The sequence below is a fragment of the Benincasa hispida genome, chromosome 5 (assembly GCF_027475165.1).
Source record: "Benincasa hispida cultivar pf3 chromosome 5, pf3_genome.v1.1, whole genome shotgun sequence".
Lineage (NCBI taxonomy): Eukaryota > Viridiplantae > Streptophyta > Magnoliopsida > Cucurbitales > Cucurbitaceae > Benincasa > Benincasa hispida.
The window spans coordinates 26,800,056-26,824,320 of NC_143482.1; the positions used below are offsets into that span (position 1 = coordinate 26,800,056).

Genomic DNA, 24,265 nt, shown 5'->3' on the forward strand with positions numbered 1-24,265 from the left:
TTTTTTCTTAACATAAACGTACGCCTTGAGGCATGAGGAAGCCGCCTCACCTCAAGGCGTAAGCCTCTTTGGATTTTTAAAACATTGATACTATGTTATATCACCAATTGACTCAAAAGCTTAAATTGATGGATGATGGTAAATTTAATATTTATATAAACACCCCTCACTTGTGGGCTTGAAATATGTAGAAAACCTAACAAGTGGAAATCAATATTAATTGAGGAGGAAATAACATTGCAGGAGTTTGAACACAAGACCTCCTAGCCCTCCTCTACTCTGATACCAAGTTAAATTACTGCTTTTGGGTCAATTGGAGGTTTAACATGGATTATGTAGCCAAATATGTGGATCATGCAGTAATTGCTTGCCACTTTTTGACGAGAGATCTTTTCATTGATGAGATGAAAAGAGAAACTTAATCCAGAACTTGAAAAATAGAAAGAAATATAAAGATACCGCAAACCACAACATATGACAAGCTTCAAAACCTAAAGATAATTTGGTTTACGGTATTCCGAAACTCCAGAAGTATTGCTAATTTTGACATACAAGGATATTAAAAGAAATAATAAAAAATAAAAATAAAATTGCTTTAGTGAATATTGTAGGGAGTATGGTGTTAGACTTGCCACCACCATTAGCCAGTTGGGTCTACATAAGTCATCCCATGGCACATGATGTGTCATACCATAAGTGAGCATCATAGACGAATGGACTCTCCATGGTCTTCCAACAAGAGCAAAAACATCTTGGACAATGCATTGGCACGAGTAGGCCGGCATTCCACTCTTTCCTGCAAATTAGAGGTTTCCATATATTCGATTCTTTCTTCTTCTTTTTTCTCCCTTTTTTTTCCCTTTTTTGGTTGATATGGGTATGAGCAATTGAATTGATCGATGTTAAAGCAAGAACCATTTTGAGGGCCCATGAGTTGAATGAAGGAAAGAAGTTCTAGCCACAAGAAAATTAATTCTAATAGCAAAATATGAATATGATCAAGTCTACTTAGAGTTGAGCAATTTGTCCCGATCTCACAAACCCTCAATCCCAGTTATGAGGCCAGTAATATGGCTAAACAATGTTGTTGGCCCAATAAAGTTTTGAATGCCCTCCTTCAACTAATTGATGACCCTCATCTCAAAGCTCAAATGAAAATCATTTGATCCAATGGAATCTTTGCCCTCCTCTGGAGACTTTGGTTTGAAAGGAATTCCATAATTGTTCATGGTCCACAAATGAACGGGGATGTCTTTCAAGATTTGGCTATTCTTTTTGCTTCTACTTGGTCTTCTATATCATAGGTTAATTTACACTAGTTAGGTCTCTTTTTTGTAACCTGTTCGTGTGCATGGATATCTTATCTCTCCCTCCTTTTGTAAATTCTTTTGATAATGGAAATTATGTTTCTTGTCAATGTGTGTGTGTGTGTCTGGCTGAACTAGATCACAACACATACTCACCAAAGTACCAATAAAAACTTCCAGTGAGAAGGGTAAATCCATCACAGTCCATTTTCCATCATCTTCATCAGAATCTTCACATTTACCAAACTTCACTCCCTCAAACTTACATGTTATCTCCAATCTTAACTTTTCCTCGTGATGATACTTATTTCTAAACACCCCGTGATGATACTCAATTGAAAAAGAAATGTCAAAAAATGTAGATTAAACCAATATTTTTTTCATACATATAAGAAACAATTTCATTGACGTATGAAATAATTAAAATGATGTACAAAAGGTCTCTATCAAAGAGAGTAAAAAAGATGTGACCAATTAGCAACAAGAAAATCTAAGTTGTGGTCTTTGAGGGGTTGATAATCTTTACACCAAGAAAGAGCAATAAAAATAGAAGATTCGAGAATGTCCTTTGTTGTCTTCGTTCTGTTTTTGAAAATATGATCATTCCTCTCTTCCCAAAATGTTATTTACTTAATTGATGAATAAATGACCTCATTAGATAAAAATGAGACGGGCATTTCCTATCAAATTACTTGAACTGAGTCAATGAATCATAGATTACAGCCAGATCACATTTTATGGAGTTACCTCACCCGAGGAAGCCATGAAGGTCATCAAACAGGAGATTGATCCTTTGTGACCTCCAGTATATCTGCGCACCAGCTGCAAGAAAATATGAAATTAGAAAATAAGAATAACATTTCAATAATGCTATCAAACTTGATCGGTAAGTAAATATCTCAAACCTTCCAGGTTAGCATTGAAAGGACCCTGATAACACCATCTACTCCACCAAAGGCCACAAGAGGACCATCTCCTCCCGAAGATCTAGAAAGGAACTCCATGCTGCAACATGGATGATGCAAGGATTTAGAAAAGAAAAGGAAAAAGAAAGACAAGCAGTTTAGTGATCCAAAACCACAAACCACAAACCACAAACAAAAAATTCTGATAGCAGCCTAAGTAACACAATTAATTACATTTGCCATGTTCCTGTAGATAGAAATTGAGGATCTTTATTAAAAATATCAACTATGAAAGATTTGCATTGTAAAAAGAAAAATAAAGATTTTCATAAATTTTGGAAACATTTGAATAGAGAAAAGAAAACAACTGAGAATTGGATGAAGTAAAATGCAGTCAACATAGAGATAAACGTGTTCTTTTACTTAATACAAGCAATAGGACTATTAAGAAGAGGATTATTGAAGAGAGAGAGAGAGAAAGAGAGATTGTTGACAATGGTAACAACTGCTTTTGTAAAAAAATAAAAGAATACAAGGGCATACAAAAATCAAGCCAAAAAAAACCCTCTAAAGAAAGGGGCTCCAACTAAGTAAAATATTGCCTAAAGAGAAACTAAAAAATGTTTTCTGAATTGAAGCTCAAAGAAAAACATAAAACTCCAGTAAGGATCAAAGAGCAATAGGGTCCCCCTCCACACCCATAAAAACTCTCTTATTTCAAAGATCCCATAACAAGGCACACACCCCAGCAAACTTAAGAAAACGACTTCTAACTAAAAGGCAAAATGGAGGAGAAACTTTTCAATCGAAACTCTAACATCCCTCTAATGAGCCAACATAAAACCAAACTCCTTGACGATGTAGGTATTACCGGATGAATGCATAGTCCAACAAGAATGTGTTGTTTTACAATAATAAAAACATAAAACCTCTAATAAATAAACAAGTTAAACAACAAAATAAATAATGCAAGAGGGTTAATTATCATGTCAAGCCTAAACAACTCATTCAATATTCACGAAGATCCCAGGGAAACACAGAATGAGATGCATTGGCCAAAATAAATGTAAAGGCAAAGTAGGCATTGGTATTATAAGATTATGAAACCGCCTTAAAGGTCCACTTGTCAAATGACGTCAAAAAATAGAGCATCCACAGGGGTCAAGTTCGTTCACCAAACAGGAACCAAAAACAACAGGAAAATGATCGGGTTTTTTTTTTCTTTTTGTGTGTGTGCATGCATGTAAAATCAAGCATTGTTAGTTTCACAGAAAATGAAGGTTTAGATACTGGAAGTAGCAATAGATTTAATCTCTATTTTTGTATGAGAAATAAGATGCCTCTTGAAGAAATTCAATGATCAGAAATGTTTTTTTTTTAACGAAACAGAACTTTTCATTAATATAATGAAAAGAGGTTATTATTCAAAATACAAAGAAACCAAATTTCAAAGTAAACACTAGAACAAAAATCATAGAACATAGAATGTAGGAGGGTCAGTAGGTGCACCTGGGTATCTCAACTAAGTTGACATCCATAGTACCCTCGTCATATCCCAATACATGAAATCAGTAAGTCTTAGATACAAAACTATATAGATGAGATAAATGCATTCCAATTAAGACATATATCTTGAATTGAGTAATCTGCAAATAGCTTGGATTGAGCACACCAAGAAGAAGCAAGGAGACGACCGAGCCAAAACAATCTGACCAATCAGAAGGCTTACAATGAAATACTCTCTGTTTGCGTTCAAACCAAGTCTCTTAAATCAAGACTTTAACTGCATTGGACCAAAGAATCTAGGCTTTGGAGGATAATACGGACCAAACAACAATTGAGAGACGTTCTCCCTAATTAATTGCCCAAAAACCCAATGTTAGTTTAAATAAGAGAATAACTTCAGCCAACAAATGCTGAAAAATGAGCAAGTAATCAACAGATGCTGCAAATCTTCACCATTTGCTAAACAAAGTGGACAAATAGAAGGGGGCAAAAATTGGTCCCGAAGCTTATGCTGCAAAGTTCCCGAGCAATTAAGACATCCATATATCCCAATCCATGACAGTATGTTAACTCTCTTTGGACCTTTAGTCCAAAAAGCATGAAATAACTGCTCGTCAATAGGAGAAGAATCATTCAGATGCTTAGACATTGACCGAGTACCTCCCTGAAGCATCCAAGGACCAAAGCCTTGAATCAGAAGATTGATTAACCCCAACTCCTTCAACCTGGCATAGTAGCTGTTGGAATTCAATTATCTCCTCTTCTTTTAATAGCCTTCGGAACAGAAAATTCCAAGTGCAAGTAGCCACATCCCAATGATCATTAACACTCCCATTTGGGATTGAAGCAATGCGAAAAAGTCTTGGAAAGCTCATCTTAAAAGCACAATCTGAACACCAAGAATCAAGCCAAAAAGAAAATGTTACAACCATTGCCAAGTTTAAATCTAACCAAGGGGCCAAATTCGCTCCAAGTCTTTGATATGCTAATCCAAGGGCTTCTCAAACTCAAACCAAACTTTCCAGAAGTATGTCAATAATGAGGATCTACTCCATGTATGCTTTTAACCACTTTGCACCGTAGAGTCTTGTTCATGCAAGAATCTCCAATTCCATTTAAATAGAAGTGTTAAATTATTATTTTTCAGATTACCAATTCCAAGGCCTCCATGCTGTAGGGCTTTTGCAACTGCATCCCATTTCACAAGATTATTGAGTTTGCTACCTTTATGACCTTCCCAAAAGAATTTATACATAATCCTTTCTAGCTCCAATATCACCGAACAAGGCATATGGAAGAGAGACATGTAATAAGTAGGTAGATGGGCCAAAACTGCATTACAAAGGGTTAACCGGCCTCCTCTAGATAGATTATACCTCCTCCATCTATCAAGTTTCAATGGGACTTCTTTTGGGAAGGTCATAAAGGTAGCAAACTCAATAATCTTGTGAAATGGGATGCAGTTGCAAAAGCCCTACAGCATGGAGGCCTTGGAATTGGTAATCTGAAAAATAATAATTTAACACCGAACAAGGCATATGGAAGAGAGACATGTAATAAGTAGGTAGATGGGCCAAAACCGCATTACAAAGGGTTAACCGGCCTCCTCTATATAGATTATACCTCCTCCATCTATCAAGTTTCAAATGGACTTTATCTAGAATTGGCTGCCAAAAAGAGTGTTGTTTCGGGTATCCACCAAGAGGCAAACCCAAATAGATGAATGGTATTTTACCTACTTTGCAATTAGAAGTAAATTTCAAGGTATCCTCATCAATGTTTACCCCATACACTGCCGATTTGTCCCAACTGACTTTTTGGCCTGAACATCATTTAAAAAATTCAACGGTTTGAGTCAGAGTATCTAACATCATGATAGAGGGGCATTTTGAAAAAATATTCATTTGTTAAATTGTCTCTAAATACAATGTATTAATTTAATTTTAGATTAGGTGTGATCCAACCCTTTCCCCTTAGGTCTATTCAAGGGACCTAGGTTTAGTTAGTTAATTAGGTATACCCCTTATCCCTTGGGTCTATTTAATGGATAGCTTGTTTCCATCTCATTTACACAATCAATAAAATTTCTGTCCAAGATTTACTCCCAGATTTGAGTACTTCATCAAGTGGTACCAGAGCACCTCATGAAAGGATCTGATGGGTGGGAAAAATCCCAAGAACAACGATTCATACCCCATGGATGCAGAAGCATCTTCTTCACCTCAAGTTGTCAATCAACGCCTCACTGTTTTGGAGGACTCCATCGGCACTCTCAGCAACACCGGGCCAGGCATCCAACAAGATTGCGAAGAATCAAAACAAGGGCAAGGAGATTGACTATGGCCATAAGAAGAATCAAGAAACTAAGGGATTTCACGTCCAGCAAGCCAAGAATCAGCATCAAACTGTCCAAGAACCAGCAAGATTTACTTCAAGAAAGTTGTTCCTCGGTCCACGGTACGGAAATACAACTCAAAACCAAAGCTTGAGTCAATTTTTTCCTATTCAAAGGCCAAACAACCAATCCCTATCCATCCAGTCATGGGCACGGGAACAGACTCGTCCGAGGATGAGGAAACCGTACCACCCTTTGCAGATTATTAATTTTGGCAGGCACTTCCTCCATCTCCTTTTCAAGAATTTCATCAAGATTTCCAAGAACCAAGGCAAGAAGGTTTGCAACAAAAACCTCCATCAAGAACGGAATCAAGAACATCCAAATCATCCCAAAATTCATGGACACCATTGTGGGATACAAGAACCAGATTATAAATGGAGATTGATCTTCCCACGTACAATGGTAGGATGAATAATGAGTTATTTCTTGATTGGATTAAAAGTGTTGAAAATTTTTTCGATTATATGGGCACTCCGGAGGAAAAGAAAGTTAAATTTGTAAGCCTCAAACTCAAAAGTGGAGTATCCGCTTGGTGGGATCAATTACAATCTAACCAAAGGCTTTATGGAAAACCACCTATACAAAGTTGGCCTAAGATGCTTCGGCTTATGAAGAAAAGGTTTCTACCAATCAACCATGAAAGACTGCTATACAATCAGTTTCAACATTGCTAGCAACGGACATGGAATGTAGAAGATTACATTGAAGAGTTTCAGAGGCTGAGTGCACGAAACAACTTGGCAAAAAGCAAAAATCAGCAAATTGCTCGTTACATTGAAGGGCTTCGCAATGACATAAAAGAAAAGCTTCACCTACATCCAATTTCTTTTGTCAGAGGCCGTTTCCATTAATTCAACTATTGAAGAAGATGAAGCTCAAAAGTAGAAGCGTTGGTCAACAAGAAGGAACAATTGGGATAACTCATCCGCTCAAGGGAAAAGACAACCCACAGAGACTTCAAAATCCACTACAGCTGCCAGCCCTTCAACCTTAAAGACAAGGGATCTTGGTCCTCTAAAGCCCGAACAAGAGACAAAGGGGAGTATGACTTCGACCGCTTCCAATCCATATAAAAGACCTAATCTTGGTAAATGTTTCAAGTGTGGCCATAAGCTCATTTGTCAAATGACTGCCCTCAAAGAAGGAACTTGACAATTCAAGAAAACCAAGAATCGGAAGAGGAAGATGAAGAACATGAAGAAGACCTTGAGGTTACACAACCGGACATGGGAGATGAACTATCTTGTGTGGTTTAACACACCTACTTACCCCAACATCAGAGTCTCACCCACAAAGACATGTTTTATTCTATACTTAGTGCACCATAAATGGTAAAGTTTGTACGATCATCATAGATAGTGGCAGCAGTGAGTGTATAAGAAGCTGGTTCAGGCTCTTAAACTCAAGGTTGATCACCATCCCAGTCCCTATAAAGTAAGTTAGATCATAAAAGGGGGGAAATGATGGTTAACCACATTTGTACGGTTCCTTAATCAATAGGAAACCATTACAAAGATCAAATAATTTGTGACGTCTTAGACGCTTGCTATGTGCTTTTGGGAAGGCCATGGCAATATGACGATCAAACGACTCACAAAGGTGGTGATAATACTTACAAATTCGATTGGATGGGGAAGAAAGTCCTCCCAATAAACCATCATTCGATTGGCAATATGACGATCAAATGATTCATTCGATTGAATGAAAACCCATAAGAGTAAGAACTCTTTCAAGAAAACCCAAATCAACTCCAACGAAGGCCTTCTCAAGATCTAACTTTAAAATCCACCCCTTTTGTTTCCTAGCCCGATAATCTTCAACTACATCATTGGCTATAAGGATTAGAACTAGGATTTATCTTCCACCTGTGAATGCACTTTGTGTATTAGAAATGAGACTTGGCAGTAATTTCCTTAATCTCTCAGCAAGAACTTTAGATAATATCTTATACATCAATGTAGTTAGACTTATAGGTCTAAAATCTTTTAAGTTTAATTTTGTTTGGAAAGGAAATATTTGAGTCTTTCCTTTTTAGTTTCCAATAGGAAATATCTTTTCCAATCACCTTTAGGTGCTTTGGGGTCTCTCCTTTATTTCATTTAAAATCTTTGAAGTTTAAGGAATCTTCTTCTTGGGAATAAGACAAATAAAATTCTCCTTGACACAAGCATTGAGCCTCCCATTCGTATAGAATTCATCGAACATTTTCAAGAAAATATCCTTGAATTTTGACCAGTGTTCAATGAAGAACGTCACTATAAATCCGTCAGGGTCGAGAGCTTTGTTTTTCCCAAGGGCCTTGATAGTTGCTTTATTCTTCACTCCGAAAAGGTGATATTAAAGAGGAATTTTGAACATCTGAAACTTGTTTCCATAAGATATCAGATGGTTCTCAGTCTTCGTATTTTGGTGTACAAAGAGGCAAAATAACTCACTATTTCTGATTCAATTTCTCAAAAAGTCTGCAAAACAACCCCACTACTTGATATTTTTGCTTCGTTGGCGAAAAGAAATCCATGAGAAAAACTTGTATTTTCATCTCCCAATTTCAACCAATTCATTTTACTTTTCCGAATTAGGTTCCTCTCCTCCAAAAGATATAAATTCAATAGATCACCTTTAATTGCTAAGCGAACATCCATCTTTAAGGTTGATAATTCTTCCATTTTTGCCTCTGAATCAAAAAGTTCCAACTCCAAGAGTAGATCCCTCTCCTTTCTTTTTCGATCTGTTACATATTTGGAAATCATGCTTTCACCTCCTCTTTCACCTTTAGCAGCCTTAGATTAATTATGAAACCAGCACAGCCATTAGAATACTCAACTTCTAGCACCCCATTGATGATCAGTGAGCATCCCTTGATCAGCATCCAATTGTTACAAGGAGAAAGTCCCCAACTAACTACTCCAGCCTCTAACACAACAATGGGAAATGATCTGAAAACACTCTTGCTTTTCTACATACCCTGGAATTATCAAATCTATCAATAAGAGAGTGTGATTGTGAAGTTCCCTCCTTTGACCAAGTGTAATTACCATTAAACAATGAAATCTCCAATAACCCGACCTCTTCAATGAAAGAATTAAATTTATCCATACCTCTAGTGGCTCCCAATAGGAGATCTTTCAGGAATCCATCTTGTAATATTGAAGTCTCCTCCAATGCACCATGACTCCACACAATAATGATATGAGGATATGAGTTCAGGCCAAAGAAATCTTCATCCTCTATAAACTATGGTCCTATACACATTCGTCACCCAACAGATATTCCAACATTGAGTCATGATTTTAACTAAAAGACAATAACCACCTTTAAGAAATTCCAGCGATGCAACCTTGCTTTCATCACACATTGTAAGCATTCCTCCAGATTTGCTAAAAGCTTCAACAAATGTCCAACCGAGATCATTTGAGATCCAAATTGATTTGATAAAAATCTGATCCACCTCCTATTTTTAGTTTCTTGAATCAACACTAAGTCTGGATGCTGATTTTGTAGAAAATTCTTCAAAGTTGTCTTCTTGGATTTGCCATTAAGGCCTCTAATGTTCCATGAAATAATCTTCATACTTAAACCACCTCCTTTGGAGATTTCCTGCAATTGGAAGCCACATGCCGCAACTAAAGATGTAAATTTAGATGAAATTTGAGATGGGGATCAGTGTGAAACACTTCCAAGATCTTGTTGTTGCTAACAAGAAGTGTTCTAAATGCCTCCCCCAGATGATCGAGGGTGGATTCCTCAACAATTATAGGTTCATCATGGTCAATTTCCTCACTATTAAAGCTTACATCTAATTCGTCATCTGACTCTTGAGTGTTTGGCTTCTTATAATCCTGAGCAAATGTTCCCTTCACAAAAACGACCTTTGAGCCTAGAATTGTGAAGTTGGATTGAGTAATTACCGGAAAGGAATGTCATTTTCTTGAAGGCCTTACATCTTGGGGAACGAGTGCACGAATACAAGTATCTTCTAAAGCATCTGGATTAGAAGAATGATTTATCAAGGCGTCAATCGATTGCTTGAACTTCTGATTCTTGAAATATGGTGTTGTACTTAGAGAATAACGGGGACTCAAAACGTCCAAGTGATCTCCCTGAAAATCTTGACCTCTATCTTCCTCTTCTACAAGTGGTAATTGAACTTTCTAAGTCTCTTCAACTACCTGGATACTCTACTCTGGTGGTTAGACCCTTCCCCTTCTTCTATAACATGTTTTTTATTCTCCCCGTCGATTGAGTTTTCTCTTTGGAAACAGATGACTTGATTAATTTAGTTAAAAGTTGAATCAGCATGATCCCTACTTCAGATTATATATCCAGCTGAACAGGTGGAATTAATTATTTGGATGCCTTTTCAATTAACTTCTCATTTCCAGAACTAACCTTTTCTCTCTCCAAAGCAATAGAGCTATGTATTTTGATCATCATGGCCTTTTCGATTTCTTGAGATATTACACTGATCGGGTCTCTTTGTCTCTCTTTGCAATGATGACTTTTGGAACCTTGTTCTCATCATTAATATTTTCTTCGAAAATGTCCATTAACAACCCTTCATCAATCATAGCATTTTTTATGCGAAGTACATCCAAAGAATTCAAAAAGTCTATTGCTGAAAAACATCTTTTAGTGTAGGGGACACTTAAGTTTGAGATCAATGGCCCTATACTTTCAAAAGTAATGTCGAGTTTACCTAGAAGTGAATCTTCAATGGGTAAAGATAATGGAATAAAGCCACAAATATTATTTTCAATCTTTACGAGAGTTGAAGAACAATCCAAGAAATTCAAAGTTTGTGAAGAAACTTCCACTAGTCCTTCCAAGTGCTGGCCAATGGCTTCAAAGACAAAATTCTTCCAAAAAGGTAATGGAAGATTTTTAATTGATGTCCATCCTCCATAGCATCTGATAAAATTTGGAAGAGTGTGGAATTTCAGACTATTGTTCACTCTTAAGCTGCATTCTTTCATATTCCATCCATTTGCCTTCGAGAATGAGCTTTGTCATCAAAGAAAGGATTAGTGGAAATTGATTTTTGGAAAAAAACACCTTCCAACGTATGTTTAACCTCACACCAAGAATAAAACACAATATTTCTTGTTACTACTAATAGAGAATTGAATTCCAAATTCAACATATCTTTTTTTTGTTTTAATCCAAAAAGAGGCATGGACTTCAGATACCTCTGAGGCTTCAAAATGTGGCTTCATTCCGACATCATCCTTTGGCCCAACAGCATCTGCATAAGTTCGTTGAGAAGATTTATCTTCCGATATGAGTCCATTATCCTCAATACTGTAATCAGGTGGAGTTTCAATGTTCGCAATATTTAAGCTAGCAATAATCATCTTTGCGAAGGATCTCCAACCATTATTGTTCAAACCAGAAGGTATGTGAATGTTTCTTCTTCCACCGAAAGAAAGCAACAATGCTATCTCCATGAACCATCCTGCCTTTGATTGAAACTTGGTCAGATGAATAACTCCTTGCTCCATTTTGTTCTTTATAGAGAAGAAAACATGCATTGATCCTTCAACAGTTCATACAATTTTCCTTCAACCCAATGCATAGCATGTGGACTAACTGTAATCTTCTTATTCTTTTTCAAATCTTCCACAGAAAAACCAAACTCCTCTTCCCAAATACAACAAAAATGGTTATTGATATTGCAACTTTTGATCTCCATGATAACAAAAACAAGGTCTAGCTAAGGGATAACCTGAGTAAGTAAAGAGATTCGCCGGTGTTACCGCTGTGGAAGAAAGAGGCTAGAGGAGAGAGGAGAGAGCATGCTTGTATTAGGTAAAAGAACACGTTTATCTCTCTGTAGACTGCATTTTACCTCATCCAATTCTCAGTTGTTTTCTTTTGGCTATTCAAATGTTTCCAAAATTTATGAAAATTTTTATTTTCCTTTTACAATGCAAATCTTTCATAGTTGATATTTTTAATAAAGATCCTCAATTTCTATCTACAGGAACATGGCAAATGTATTTAACTGTGTTACTTACGCTGCTATCAGAATTTTTTGTTTGTGGTTTGTGGTTTTGGATCACTAAACTGCTTGTCTTTCTTTTTCCTTTTCTTTTTGAAATCCTTGCATCATCCATGTTGCAGCATGGAGTTCCTTTCTTGATATTCGGGAGGAGAAATGTTCCAAAAAGAAAAAGTAGATAACATATAAACTACTTCTTACCAACTTCATTTTACGTACTAGCCCTTCTTTCGTTTTCTTTTTGTATATTCGTGAATGTCTAGGCCCACTTACACGCACCTCTACTAATCTCAACCTGCTAACCCTACAACATTTGGGTATCAAGAAAACTCGTAGGATATTAAATCCTAGGTAGGTGGCTGCCATGAATTGAACACATCCCCTCTTGGCCCTTTATCAAACTCATGCCCTTTATTTACCACTAGGCCAACAATGATGGTTATTTTATGTACCAGGCTTCGAAAATCATAAATAATGATTCATTTCCTTGCAGAGCTTTCTTAATTTTTCACTGTGATACAGTACATTTTTGTATAACCAAATTCCTTTATGGTCCATTTAGAGAGTAGTCCATAATATTAATCCATGTCAAATTATTTTGTGGTAATGCTACTTCAAGCTCAAAACTTTCTTTGCAATTAATTTGAAGGCAGGACAATATCAAGGAATCACAACATCTAAATAGAACAGAGAAATCTTGGATTTCAAAACTGTATTTGAGATTTCATTCAATCAAAACACAAATTAATTCTATAAATACGTGATAAACTTACCAGAGAAGCGATTTATTGTCAAGATCCTGCTTCGGTACATCACGACCACGCATTGTCACCAAGTCCAAGAATATGGCTTTATTTTCACAACAGATAACTAGAAAATGTCTCCCTTTTGTTGAAGGGGCAGGGGTACTCAATGCTGATGTAACTTGGTTGACAGCTGAAGGAGCTTCAGCAGCTGCAGAACGGTTTCGCCAAAGTTGCCAAAAGCGTACATCATCGTCATAGAAGTTCACCTGCTTCACACTACATTAAACAATGCACCCCATTAGACAGTTTTCAAACCGATGGAAACGAAAGAAAATAGGAAGATGCCAGACTCACACCTTCCCCCTCGTATAGCTTCACTCGGCTTCCCCTTCGAATCTAACAATGACGTTCAAGAGAGACAAACCAGCAGAAATTTTTCATATTAATGTTCAGAAAAGAATTTAAAACAAAACAATTAAGAAGAAAATCACAACGGATCGAACCCAAATCGCCCTCAGCAAGCTTCTCCAACTTGGCACCAACAAGACGCCTCTGATCAATTCCACCTGCTTTGAGCTCGTAAATGACCTGTCGATGCTCCCAATTCCATACAGATACATGATCCGACGCATCGGCGGTAACAAGCCATGGATGGGTCGGATGCATCTGTATCTTCACAATCTTCTCGCTCGAAGGCCGGAATGCTCTTAGCCTCAACATTTTTCTTTCCTTCCTTCAGTTCAATAAGACCGGATCCTACTTCAATTCAACTGAAATTGAATATAGAGATTGAAGTTACGTGAATAATACTAATTCAAAAATTGATTTCTAATTTAAACAATTGTTTTAGATGTATTTGATACTATATTTATAAATTATAAAACTAGTTGTAGCTACCCACGAAATATTAGGTTGATTATAAACTATTATTAATTGACTTATGAATGTTTTATGTTAATTTTTTTATATACATATTATTTTTAATATCATATAATTTATAATACACAATATAACATATTTTTTTAATTTTTAAAACAAATAAATTGAGTTTATAACATAGAATATTGTATTTCTAATGGTTTTTATCTTTATTTAATATAATTCTGCATTTTGGTCTATTAATTTAATATTATTTTAGTATATCAATTTAAGTTAATATGAACTTTATGTGTTAGTGGCAGAAAAGTTGTGAGTTAATTTCTATTTTAACTTTTTTTTAAAATGTCACCAATATAATTGATGGTATGTGCATATATACATTAATCAATTTTTAAAAAGTAAAAAATGTGAAATAAAAAAAAAACGTTAAAGAAGAAAAACAAATAAATTAAAAATGGAACAAAAAATGTAATTTAGAACGTTTTCCCTATTGGGCGAGGGTTTTCTTTCTTTGATGAGAGTTGTGGTCGGCAGTTTATAGGGTTTTGAGTATCTCGAAGTGCTTGTGGCAGAAGATATGGATGAGTTGGTGACTTTGTGTGATGATTTGTTGGTCACTGAAAGGGAAAGAAAGACAATCATTGTGGATGATTCTAATCTTTTTTTACAACCAGCAGATCTCCAATTGTGTATGGCGGCAAAGTTAGTCTACAAAACGAGCAACTGTCGACACTCTTTGTTCGGTCCTCGAGTCAATTTGGAGGGTACATGTGCAGACAAGTTTGACGTGGCTGGAGATAACCTTTTCGTAATCCAATTCAGATCTATGAGGGATAAGTTGAGGTTTATGAATAATGGACCTTGGACTTTTGATAATGGTCTTATTATTATGCAGCATTTACAAGATACTGAAAATATTACATCCATTGATTTCAATTACACAGCTATGTGGATCCAAATACAGAATCTCCCATTCGGGTGTATGTTGAGAAAGATGGTTGCGCTTATAGAAAATTCAACTGGAGAAGTGAATGAAATTGACAGAGAACAACACACTGGATGGATCGACCCATGCATGCATATCAAAATACGATTGGATATGACCATACCTCTACAACGTGGCATTAAGATCAAGGTAACTAATTCTAGTGAAATTTGGTGTGAGATTAAATATGAAAAATTACCAGACTTTTGCTACAATTGCGGAATTATTGGGCATACTTTGAGGGAATGTGAGGAAAACTCAAACAAGAATAGTGAATCCGGTAATCATCCATATGAGGAAGGGGATTCAAGAAAATAAATCTGAGGACGAGATTTAGGGGAATAGGAGAGGGAGGAGTAAGGTCAGGCTTGATTATGGTTGGAATAGAGGTGACAAAGGAAATGGGGAAGGCATTAGCGTACTGAGGGAGAGAAGTGGAAAAATACTATGGGGATGAGGGGCTCCAAGCCACATGATGGGGAAAATGAGGTGAAAGGTGGGGGAGATCAGGTTGAGAAAAAAGGGATGGGGAAATTGTAGCTAACCATGAGTGTGCTGAAGGGGAGGGTAAGGGCAATCTTGGTGTAATAGTCCAATCAAATACAAGTTTAGATGTGGAAATGGAGGCACTGGGAGTGGAGCTTGGTGGGCTGGAGATGGTAAGGCAGGTGGAGAAGGAACATGGGGTTTTGAAAAGATATCCCAACCTGATCCTCAGCAAATGGGCACTAAATTTGTGGCTTTCGATGGGAGAAAAGAGGTACCAGGGAAAAAGGTGAGTGGAGTCCCAAAATTAGTCTGATAAAAGGAAAGAGGAAGATGTACTCGGTGGAGGAGGGTCCTGATCTAGATCTGGGGCTTGATTTAAAAAAGCAGAAAATTCAACTGGTATCGGAGATCAATAATATATCAATGGAGGCTCAGTGAACCCCGCCAGTCACAATGAAAATTATATGTTGGAACACTCGAGGTATGGGGCGCCCGAAAGCGTTCAAGGATCTCAAGAAAGTAGTGATCGATCATAATCCCCTTGTTTTTTTTGTCGAAAACAAAATGTGGTTCCAGAATGGATTCTATTAAATATGGACTCAATTTTGATAATTGTTTTTCGGTTGAATGTTGTGGAAGGGGTGGAGGGTTAGGCTTGTTCTGGGATTTATAGGTGTCTAAATAGCTTAAAGAAGTTTACCTGTGAGCTTATTCGTCGTCTATATAACTATGACGATTCGGTGTGGATTGTTGGGGGCGATTTAAACAAATCATTGGGCTAACAAAAGGGAGGTGCATCTCGAAATAAGCCTAATACGATAAGATTAAGGGAGACTTTGTTTGATGTCAATCTGCCAAATCTGGGTTTTGATGGTAGCAAGTTTACTTGGACAAAGAAACGGGTGAACAGGCAACCGATACTCAAAAGATTGGACACGTTTCTTGGCAATGAATAGTTTAGTGGGTTATTTTCATCTAGTCGTGTGCGGCATTTCAAATGGAATAGTTCTGATCACGGCCCATCTACCTTGACTTGCTATTGGATTCAAATAGTCATCAACGAAGAGGTTAGGCTAGAAATTTTCGTTTTGAAGAAGCTTGGATGCTTGATGTGGAGTGTGAAAGCATTATCTGAGACCGTTGGAATGAAGGGGTGATGAATGGTGGGAGTGGGAGTGAATCTGGTTTGCAACTTGCTATGTCTACAAAATCTTGCAGGAAAAATCCTATGGCTTGGTGCTCTACTAAGCCTAGAAACTACTCTCAGCAGGCAGCCTACTTGTTGTGTGATCAAATTAATAAAGTAATGAATAATGGGAAAGGGTCCGATTTTCAAGTTGTTCATGCTCTTGAAAGGAAACTTGAGGATGTTCTTAATCGAGAGGAGATTTATTGGCATCAGAGATCTAAGGAGCACTGGTTGAAGTGGGAGGATAGAAATACTAAGTGGTTCCACCAAAAAGCACCCATTCAAAAGAAGAAAAATACTATCAAAGGGATCACCAATATTTCAAGGAGGTGTGTTACGACTGATCAAGATCTAGAACATGTGTTTGTTCAATATTTTTCTAGTATATTTACCTCTTGCAATCCCTCTGTTGAGCACATGCGACCTGCCTTGGATGTTGTTCATAAAAAGGTTTTGGCCAAGATGAATTCATTTCTTATGAGAGGTTATTCTAAGGAGGAAATTAAAGTTGCATTGTCTCAAATGAGGCCTTCTACAGCACCTGGCCTTGATGGGTTTCCTGCATCCTTTTATCAAAAGTATTGAGATATTATCAAGGTCAAAACGTTGGCTGCTTGTCTGGAAGTCCTTAATAGAAAGAGTTCAGTTAGTCGTGTAAACCATTCCACTATTGTCTTAATTCCAAAGAAGAAAAACCCTCGACGTCAGATTTTTGGCCAATTAGTCTGTGCAATGTCATCTACAAGGTTATTGTGAAGATTATCGCCAATAGACTGAAAATCATTTTGCCTCAGATCATTTGGGAGACCCATAGTGCATTTGTGCCAGGTAGGCTAATCTCTGACAATATTCTTATCAGTCCCCTATTCCCATACCTTTTATTAAGAATATAATGTAAACATTCTTGATTGATGAGAATATTGTCAAAGATTAGCCTACTTGGTGGACCTGAAGGCACACATAGTTGGTGGACCTAAAGGTACACATAATCCGGTGGAATCAAAGGCGCACATAATTGAATTTGAGGTGTACGTAACTATGGGTAGGAGGGAAATTGTCCCTAAATTGGTCTTTCATGAAACATGCAATAAAAGTCCCATAACATAACATCTTATAAATTCATGAATTTATGGCATAATTTCTCATAAACTCATAGCATGCATAATTAAATTCCTTTCAACAATGAAAATATATCTTTTCTAAACACTGTTTGGCAAAAAGCATAAATAATATTTTAAATTTATTTTACCTGGCACAAAGGTAGTTCCAATAGTAAAGCACTTACCGTAAAATTAAGCCCACAATATTAACACGGCAACAATCTCCACAAGAATTCTTGAATAAAACCTAGAACACAACCCAAACTTAGATTAAATCTCTAGGGCTTAAAATCCAACCATAGAACTAATCAAAATACATCTAAAAAAATTTACCCAAAGTGTGGCTTGATTCGAATTCACCTCCAATCCTCCAATTTAAGCCCCGATAATTAGCAAACCAAATTTCTCTTCATCTTTAGTGAAATTATTGAATCAAGCCCCCTAATCATAAATTGAAATTAGGCTTACATAATTAAAGCTTAAACCAAATACACACTTCACTATGAATGTCTCAAATAAATTAACCATGTGTAGCTTGGTCCAAATGACTTTACCCAAATTTCTCAACAACTGAAATTAATCCACAAGAGGGTCATCAAGACAAAAACTTAACGAAACTCTCAGAAACAAACTCCAACTTCTCTAGCACCTCAACACCTCCAAAAACTCGAATCCAAAGCTGAGCCACAATGGCATCAACCGATTGATGCCAAAAGTAAATGGGTATTCAAGAATCAACCCAAAATAAACCAAAACGACAGAAATCTTACCCAAATCGATGGATCCGGTGACGGCAAAGGTGAGCGACGACTGAGCAGTGGCTGCCGGCGTCAACTGTGAGGGTTGGTCAACGTTTGGCGGGTCTAAGCGGACGACAGACGTCGTCAGGGTTCGAAGGGAACTCGGATCGGCGGTGAATGAGGGCTGGTTGCACGAGCGGACGGAGAAGAAAGAGATCTGACTCGCTCCGCGGACAAACTCGACTTGACCGACACTGGACACGCGGACGACGGTGGCAACACCTAACGAGCAATGGCGGAGAGACCTGTTCAGGCAGCAGCGGCGACTGACGAGACGGACGGCGTGCGCCTACTCTCCGACAAGACGATCGGCGTGAGTTGATGACTTGAGAAGGGGGAGAGAGAGATTTAGAGATCGTGAAAATGCATATATATCTAATATATATTTTTCTTTCCCACTTTTCCTTCAAAAAATCCAAATTAAACTCATCTAAAGCCCAAATAATTTAAATCCAAATTAAATTTCAAACCTCCAAATCCCTCACTTTAAATTCAAATTTTAGATCTTTATTATGCTTGATCTAAATTGAATTATCTTATCCAAATAATTCTTTGACCTCGAAAATATTTCTATTTTATAAATAACATATATCCATTATAAACCAGAATAATGAACGTACAAGAATTCACCTAATAGTAAATGAAGTGAACTAATGTGATTCTTATTTATCATATTTATATTTTATTCATACGTTATACCAATAACAACACATAGTAGTAGTAGATGAGGATGTAAACAATTAATTATAGACACGTATCACTCATGGACCTCAATTATGGATAGGTATATTTAGATAAGCACTTCGATGATAAACATCTATCGTGATAAGTCTATCAATGATAGACCTTAGTTAACGATAGGTACTGATTGAGGTTAAAATTGTACTATATTTATCAATAGTTTTAGATTATGCTAGATTTGCTATTATTATACGTTGGGATTGCCATGTATGCAATTACAAAAAAAAATCAACTATAAATCACAATGTGAAGACTTAAGAGTTAGTTTGCCATTATCGAGTAAAAAAGTTAGCTCCAATTGTACTATTTGTTTGGAGGATAACTTATGATTTAGTGCTTACAAATATTCAAAGCATAGAGCTCAATAAGAAGAGTTCAAACACATTTTAAATCTCTCAAATCAAACATTCAATGGGAAAGGTATGGTCAACCATGAAGATGTGAACCAACTAGAAACCAACACCTGACAGTCCTGGTCATCAAATTATTGTTGACAACATTACACTTCAATTGTCAAAATTTGCTAGCATGGAAGTGGATATCTAGGTGATGTGGCAATTTGAATTGAACATTAGATGGCATATGGTGGTATTCACTCCCGAGCATGTGGTGACAAAAATTCTCCATTAAGCTTTTATGATCAGAGTGAGGATTTCCCACGTAGAACTCATGGAGATTGAGTTTTTTCTAATAAATTATATTCTATGTTTTTTGAAAATTTTCTTAAACCGTCTACTATAAACAGAATACCTGATCTATTAAATTATTTAATTTTTGTTATATATAGTTCAAGAATTCAACTTTATGACTCAAACATATAAAATTATCTAATTTATTGAATAATAAAACTTAAAATTTAAATATTATGTATATACAATAATAATATACAAACATGGGGTAAAATAAGATAGCCACGAGAAACGGGGCAAGGTGGGGACAAAGACGAAACATGTATTCCCCATTTTACTGAGAGGATTTTTTTCTCTCTCTTTACTACCTCCATCATTCCCCATGAATAGAGATTTCATGTCTTATTAGGGGCAAGTCCATGAATGGACATCCCTACCTACAACTATAGTTTAAAATTTCGATCGAAATTCCGGTATGAGGGAATTTTAATTTTCCCCCATTCTCAGAATTTCGATTTTTTTGAAGCAATTAAGCTCAGTGGAAGTTTTTTAAGGTTCATAGACTTGTCTTGATTACATAAATTGTATAGTTTCATACATCAATGCATAATTTCACCTCAAAGTTGAATTGATGTAAGTTTTATTTTTTTTACTATCTTATAATAGTATGTGTTTGGAGTGCAGGTTATTATAGTACAAATTATAACAGTTTGTAATTGAATGTACATTAGTTTAGACCGTGTGTAACTTTTTCTACTACCATCTTTTATAATACTAATAATTGTGCATATGAAATATCATATTTTGAAAATATAATTAAGACTATATGTTTCACCAATTTATATAAAATTAATTTTATTATAATTTATGCTAAAAGCTAACCATAATTTTTTTTTTTAATCATTTTGGGAGGTACCTTGGTTAACATGACCAAAAAGGAAAAAAAAAAAAAAAGAACATTACTTTTGGATGAAATTCATGTGTTTCATATATAAACCTCTCTTTTTTGGAGGTACAAAAAAATGTAAGACAAAATAACTAACTCATGATTGCATGATTAAAATATGACCACGAAGATTTTGTACCAAATGTACTGCAAACTTAAATGCATAATTGAAACAAAGTAATCATTGTTCATTATTGAAAAGAATCTTGAGTGAATTGTGAACTCCTGCCTATGAGGGCGGTCCTTTAATTTGTATGGGTGAGAGTGGCTAGATCACCGGCTCAACAAGCCTACCATTTTGGGAATTCGTTTGATTTGGGAGTTGGGAACACAATTACACAAGATGGAATTCACTCTTTTTCCAAAGTAGGGGTAAGTAGATAAATTGCTCCCTTAAGGGCTGATTCCGGGTTTTGAACAATGTGACGCCACACCCTCTCGTGGCCCGAGAGTGGTTTAATCATAGTAGTACTATGATCTATTGTTCATTAGATGGATCAGTGGTACTTAAGAAGTTAGATGTAATTACAGGGACAAAACGGTAATTTAACCTAGCTTACTTACGAGAAATTTGTGAAGGGTCATCATACTGTTGATTGGTTATATCCAATGGACACAGAAATATATCTATAGTGTGAAGAGTGCAGCTATCGGTCTTTAGTGAAGTGCCCGATAGTTAACGGATGGTGAATAATGTAACTAAAGAGTTTAATTAATTATTCATGTATCGTTGGAGCTTCAAACTACAAGTCCATGAGGTCCCTTGGTAGCTCAATAGGATTTAGTTAAGAATCAATTTTTGGATTAGTCTGAATTGTTCAAATTAATAGGGGATTTAATTATATATATGATATAATTAAGTTGTTTCAATTATATGTGATATAATTGTCATAATGTATTTGATACATTATAGCTTAATGGAAGGAAATAAATATTTGAATGAGTTTCAAATATATTTTCTATAAATGTGATTCACAATTATCAAAATTTAATATAAATATGATTTATATTAAATGTCATATAATAGATAAAAGAAACTATAGTTTATATTGTGCGTGATACAATATTAAAATTATAGGTTATAGTTTATATTTGATATAACATATAACATAATATATGTGATAAGTTAGTTATCATATTTATATTTATATTAATATTATTATTTTGATAATAAGGAAGGGAGTTACAACTCCCTTCCCCATCTTTTCTCTTCACCCACATTAATGGGTGATGGTTATTTTTATGGTAAAAAGATTAAAAAGAAAAATGGTTTTTCTTCTTCTTCTATGTTGAAGGCTGTTGAACGATTGAAAGGTTACAGAAGTGTTATGTGTCTTTGAGCTTTGTGTGAAAGGTTCTCAATCTTCTTCCTCCACATTAAACTTTTCCCTCTTAACCAAAATAGTTAGAGCCCAACACTCCTGAGTTCTCACCCTGAGAATACCAAGGTATCCATTGTGGTAGTGTCCGATTTTGGTTTGAGGTTTATCTTGAAGAAGGTCTTCAAGAAGTTCATGATTCATTCGATGGGAAATCGTGAAGAAAAGATCTTCAAATGTGAGGTTTGTTGAAACCCTTTCTTGTAAAACATGCCGTATTTTAGATTTAAATGCATATCTTTTGCTTGTTTACTGTAAAACTTTGTATTCAATAAATTATGGAATTTGGTCGATCCGCTTCCGCTCAAGGTTCTCTCATTAGAGTTCCTTCAATTAGTATCAGAGCTAGGTTGTAGGTTTCTGATTCCAAATTCCATTTTTGTATTCAATCATATTATAGTAATGGTGGGTTTTATTATCTGCATTCTATTTATGTGATGAATAGTTGTGGATGTTTTTGTTAATGGATGTTTTTGAGATAGAACTCTCTGTTTATGGCTTTCTTTAATTAACAAGTTTGTTTTGTAAATGCCCCTGCATTTTTGGGCATGAATTGTTGCAATCGAGTTGTAATTTGTAAGTTTTGAGTCACTCGTGATGTTCCGGGTTGCTTCAAAGAAGGGTTGCAGAGTGTTATTTTGATGAAGAAGACGAAACAGAGGTTCCAGATGGTGTAGCTACAGCTAAACAATCGGGTAGCTCTTGTTATGCGATCAGGTAGCTTTTGCTACATGATCGTGTAGCATTTGCTAAACGATCGCATAACTAATGCTACGTGATTGTTAGCAAACGCACCATCGCGCGGTTCTTTAGATGCTCAACGCATGCTTGCTTGCTACACGATCGCATAGACTTTCATGCTTATCGCATAGTCACTAGCTATGTGGTCACATAGTCTTTCATGCTCATCGTTTAGATGCTCGACGCATGGTGTGTTTGCTACAGATCAGCTGCAAGGTGGTTCTTTGAAGGGTAGTTCGATTCGAGCTGTTCAAGACCCGGTTCTCCTGTTCTAAACCGGTTGACTCAAATTTTTGTAATAGTTAGCATTTTGTTTTTTCTTTTTAGAGAGGTTCTATCTCGGTCCATCAACTTTTAGTATAAATATACATGCGATGTATGTTTTATATTATATGTCATAATGTATGTCATATGGTTTTAAAACCCACCATAGGTTATACATTTATATTCATACATCATTTTATATTATAAGTGTTATAATATATGAATATGCATGATTTAAATTACATAAAGCATGCTCATGCATCATATAATATAAGCGCTATAGTATATGTGTGCATGCATTATAGTATATCCATGCATCATTTAAATTATTAGTATTATAATATATGGTAGAATGGTTTATAGAATGTATGCTATAGCGTAATTCATTACTTAATTATATAAATATATATATTAGTAATGAATGAATATTGCATGAAGCATGACATTATCTTAGGTTAATTTATAAATATTATAATTAAGTAAAGTGTGTCTAGCATGCAATAGTTGGTTTTTAATTGTTTCATTTATTTATAATTATTATAACTAAATGAAATTAGAATTAAAATCAATAAAAAATAGTTGCATGCAAACCTTAGGCTATAATCATTTTTTAAAACTTTTTTAAAATATGATTAAGATAGACCTAAGATCACATTTCTAATGAGATTAGAAATATAAGTTTCATCTTTTAAATCGATTTAATAGGATTAAATTGATTCTTAATAAAAAAAAATTAAATATGTAACAAATGTATCTATAAGGGACCTTTTGTCTAAGGGGGGTTCTGACTAGAGTGGGGTACATAAGTCGATGGAAACGTAACACCCCTACCTGGGAACCTACCTGGAAAAATGAATTAGATAGATTTATTACATGCATGCAAGTTTGATAGAAGTCTATTAAAGAGTTTAATGAGACTTCAATCAAAATTGTTAATCATCAAAGAAAAGAGTTGTTTTTTAGCAAATTAAACAAACACTAAGATAAAATCAGTAGCCGATTTTTCCTAAGCTAATTAACCCTAAGTAGAACACTCAATGGGAGGAAAATGGAGTATATGATACTTCATTTTATCCTCTACATGTTTCTCCTTAAAAGTTCACACCGTGAGATATACTCTCGGCCTCGAGGCACCATGGGTGTCCCCCTTAAAGGAAATCAGACATGAGGATTTCCATGAGCAGTGGAAAGATCGTTCCAAATTCTATTCGAAATTGAATATAAACAATTACAGTACAAGAACGGAAACTAATAGGTCATGCA

General features: G+C 35.7%; 1 protein-coding gene across 4 annotated transcripts in view; it reads right to left on the reverse strand.

Moving 5' to 3' along the window:
- LOC120077754 (Transducin/WD40 repeat-like superfamily protein) overlaps positions 1-18,699 on the reverse strand; it is a 48,859-nt gene extending 30,160 nt beyond the window's left edge. The window contains exons 1-8 of one of the 4 annotated variants that reach the window (XM_039031753.2): positions 18,273-18,699; positions 17,836-17,943; positions 17,688-17,749; positions 13,364-13,630; positions 13,217-13,256; positions 12,888-13,136; positions 2,213-2,312; positions 2,055-2,129 (exon numbers count right to left, since the gene is read on the reverse strand). In XM_039031753.2, the coding sequence (XP_038887681.2) occupies positions 2,055-2,129; positions 2,213-2,312; positions 12,888-13,136; positions 13,217-13,256; positions 13,364-13,580 (681 nt within the window). In that variant the 5' untranslated portion in view covers positions 13,581-13,630; positions 17,688-17,749; positions 17,836-17,943; positions 18,273-18,699. Of the gene's footprint in view, positions 1-2,054; positions 2,130-2,212; positions 2,313-3,721; positions 3,842-12,887; positions 13,137-13,216; positions 13,257-13,363; positions 13,631-17,687; positions 17,750-17,835; positions 17,944-18,272 lie in introns of those variants that run through there. The other 3 variants (XM_039031754.2, XM_039031755.2, XM_039031756.2) reach the window with 3 other exon arrangements.
- Between the last annotated feature and the right edge of the window lie 5,566 nt (positions 18,700-24,265).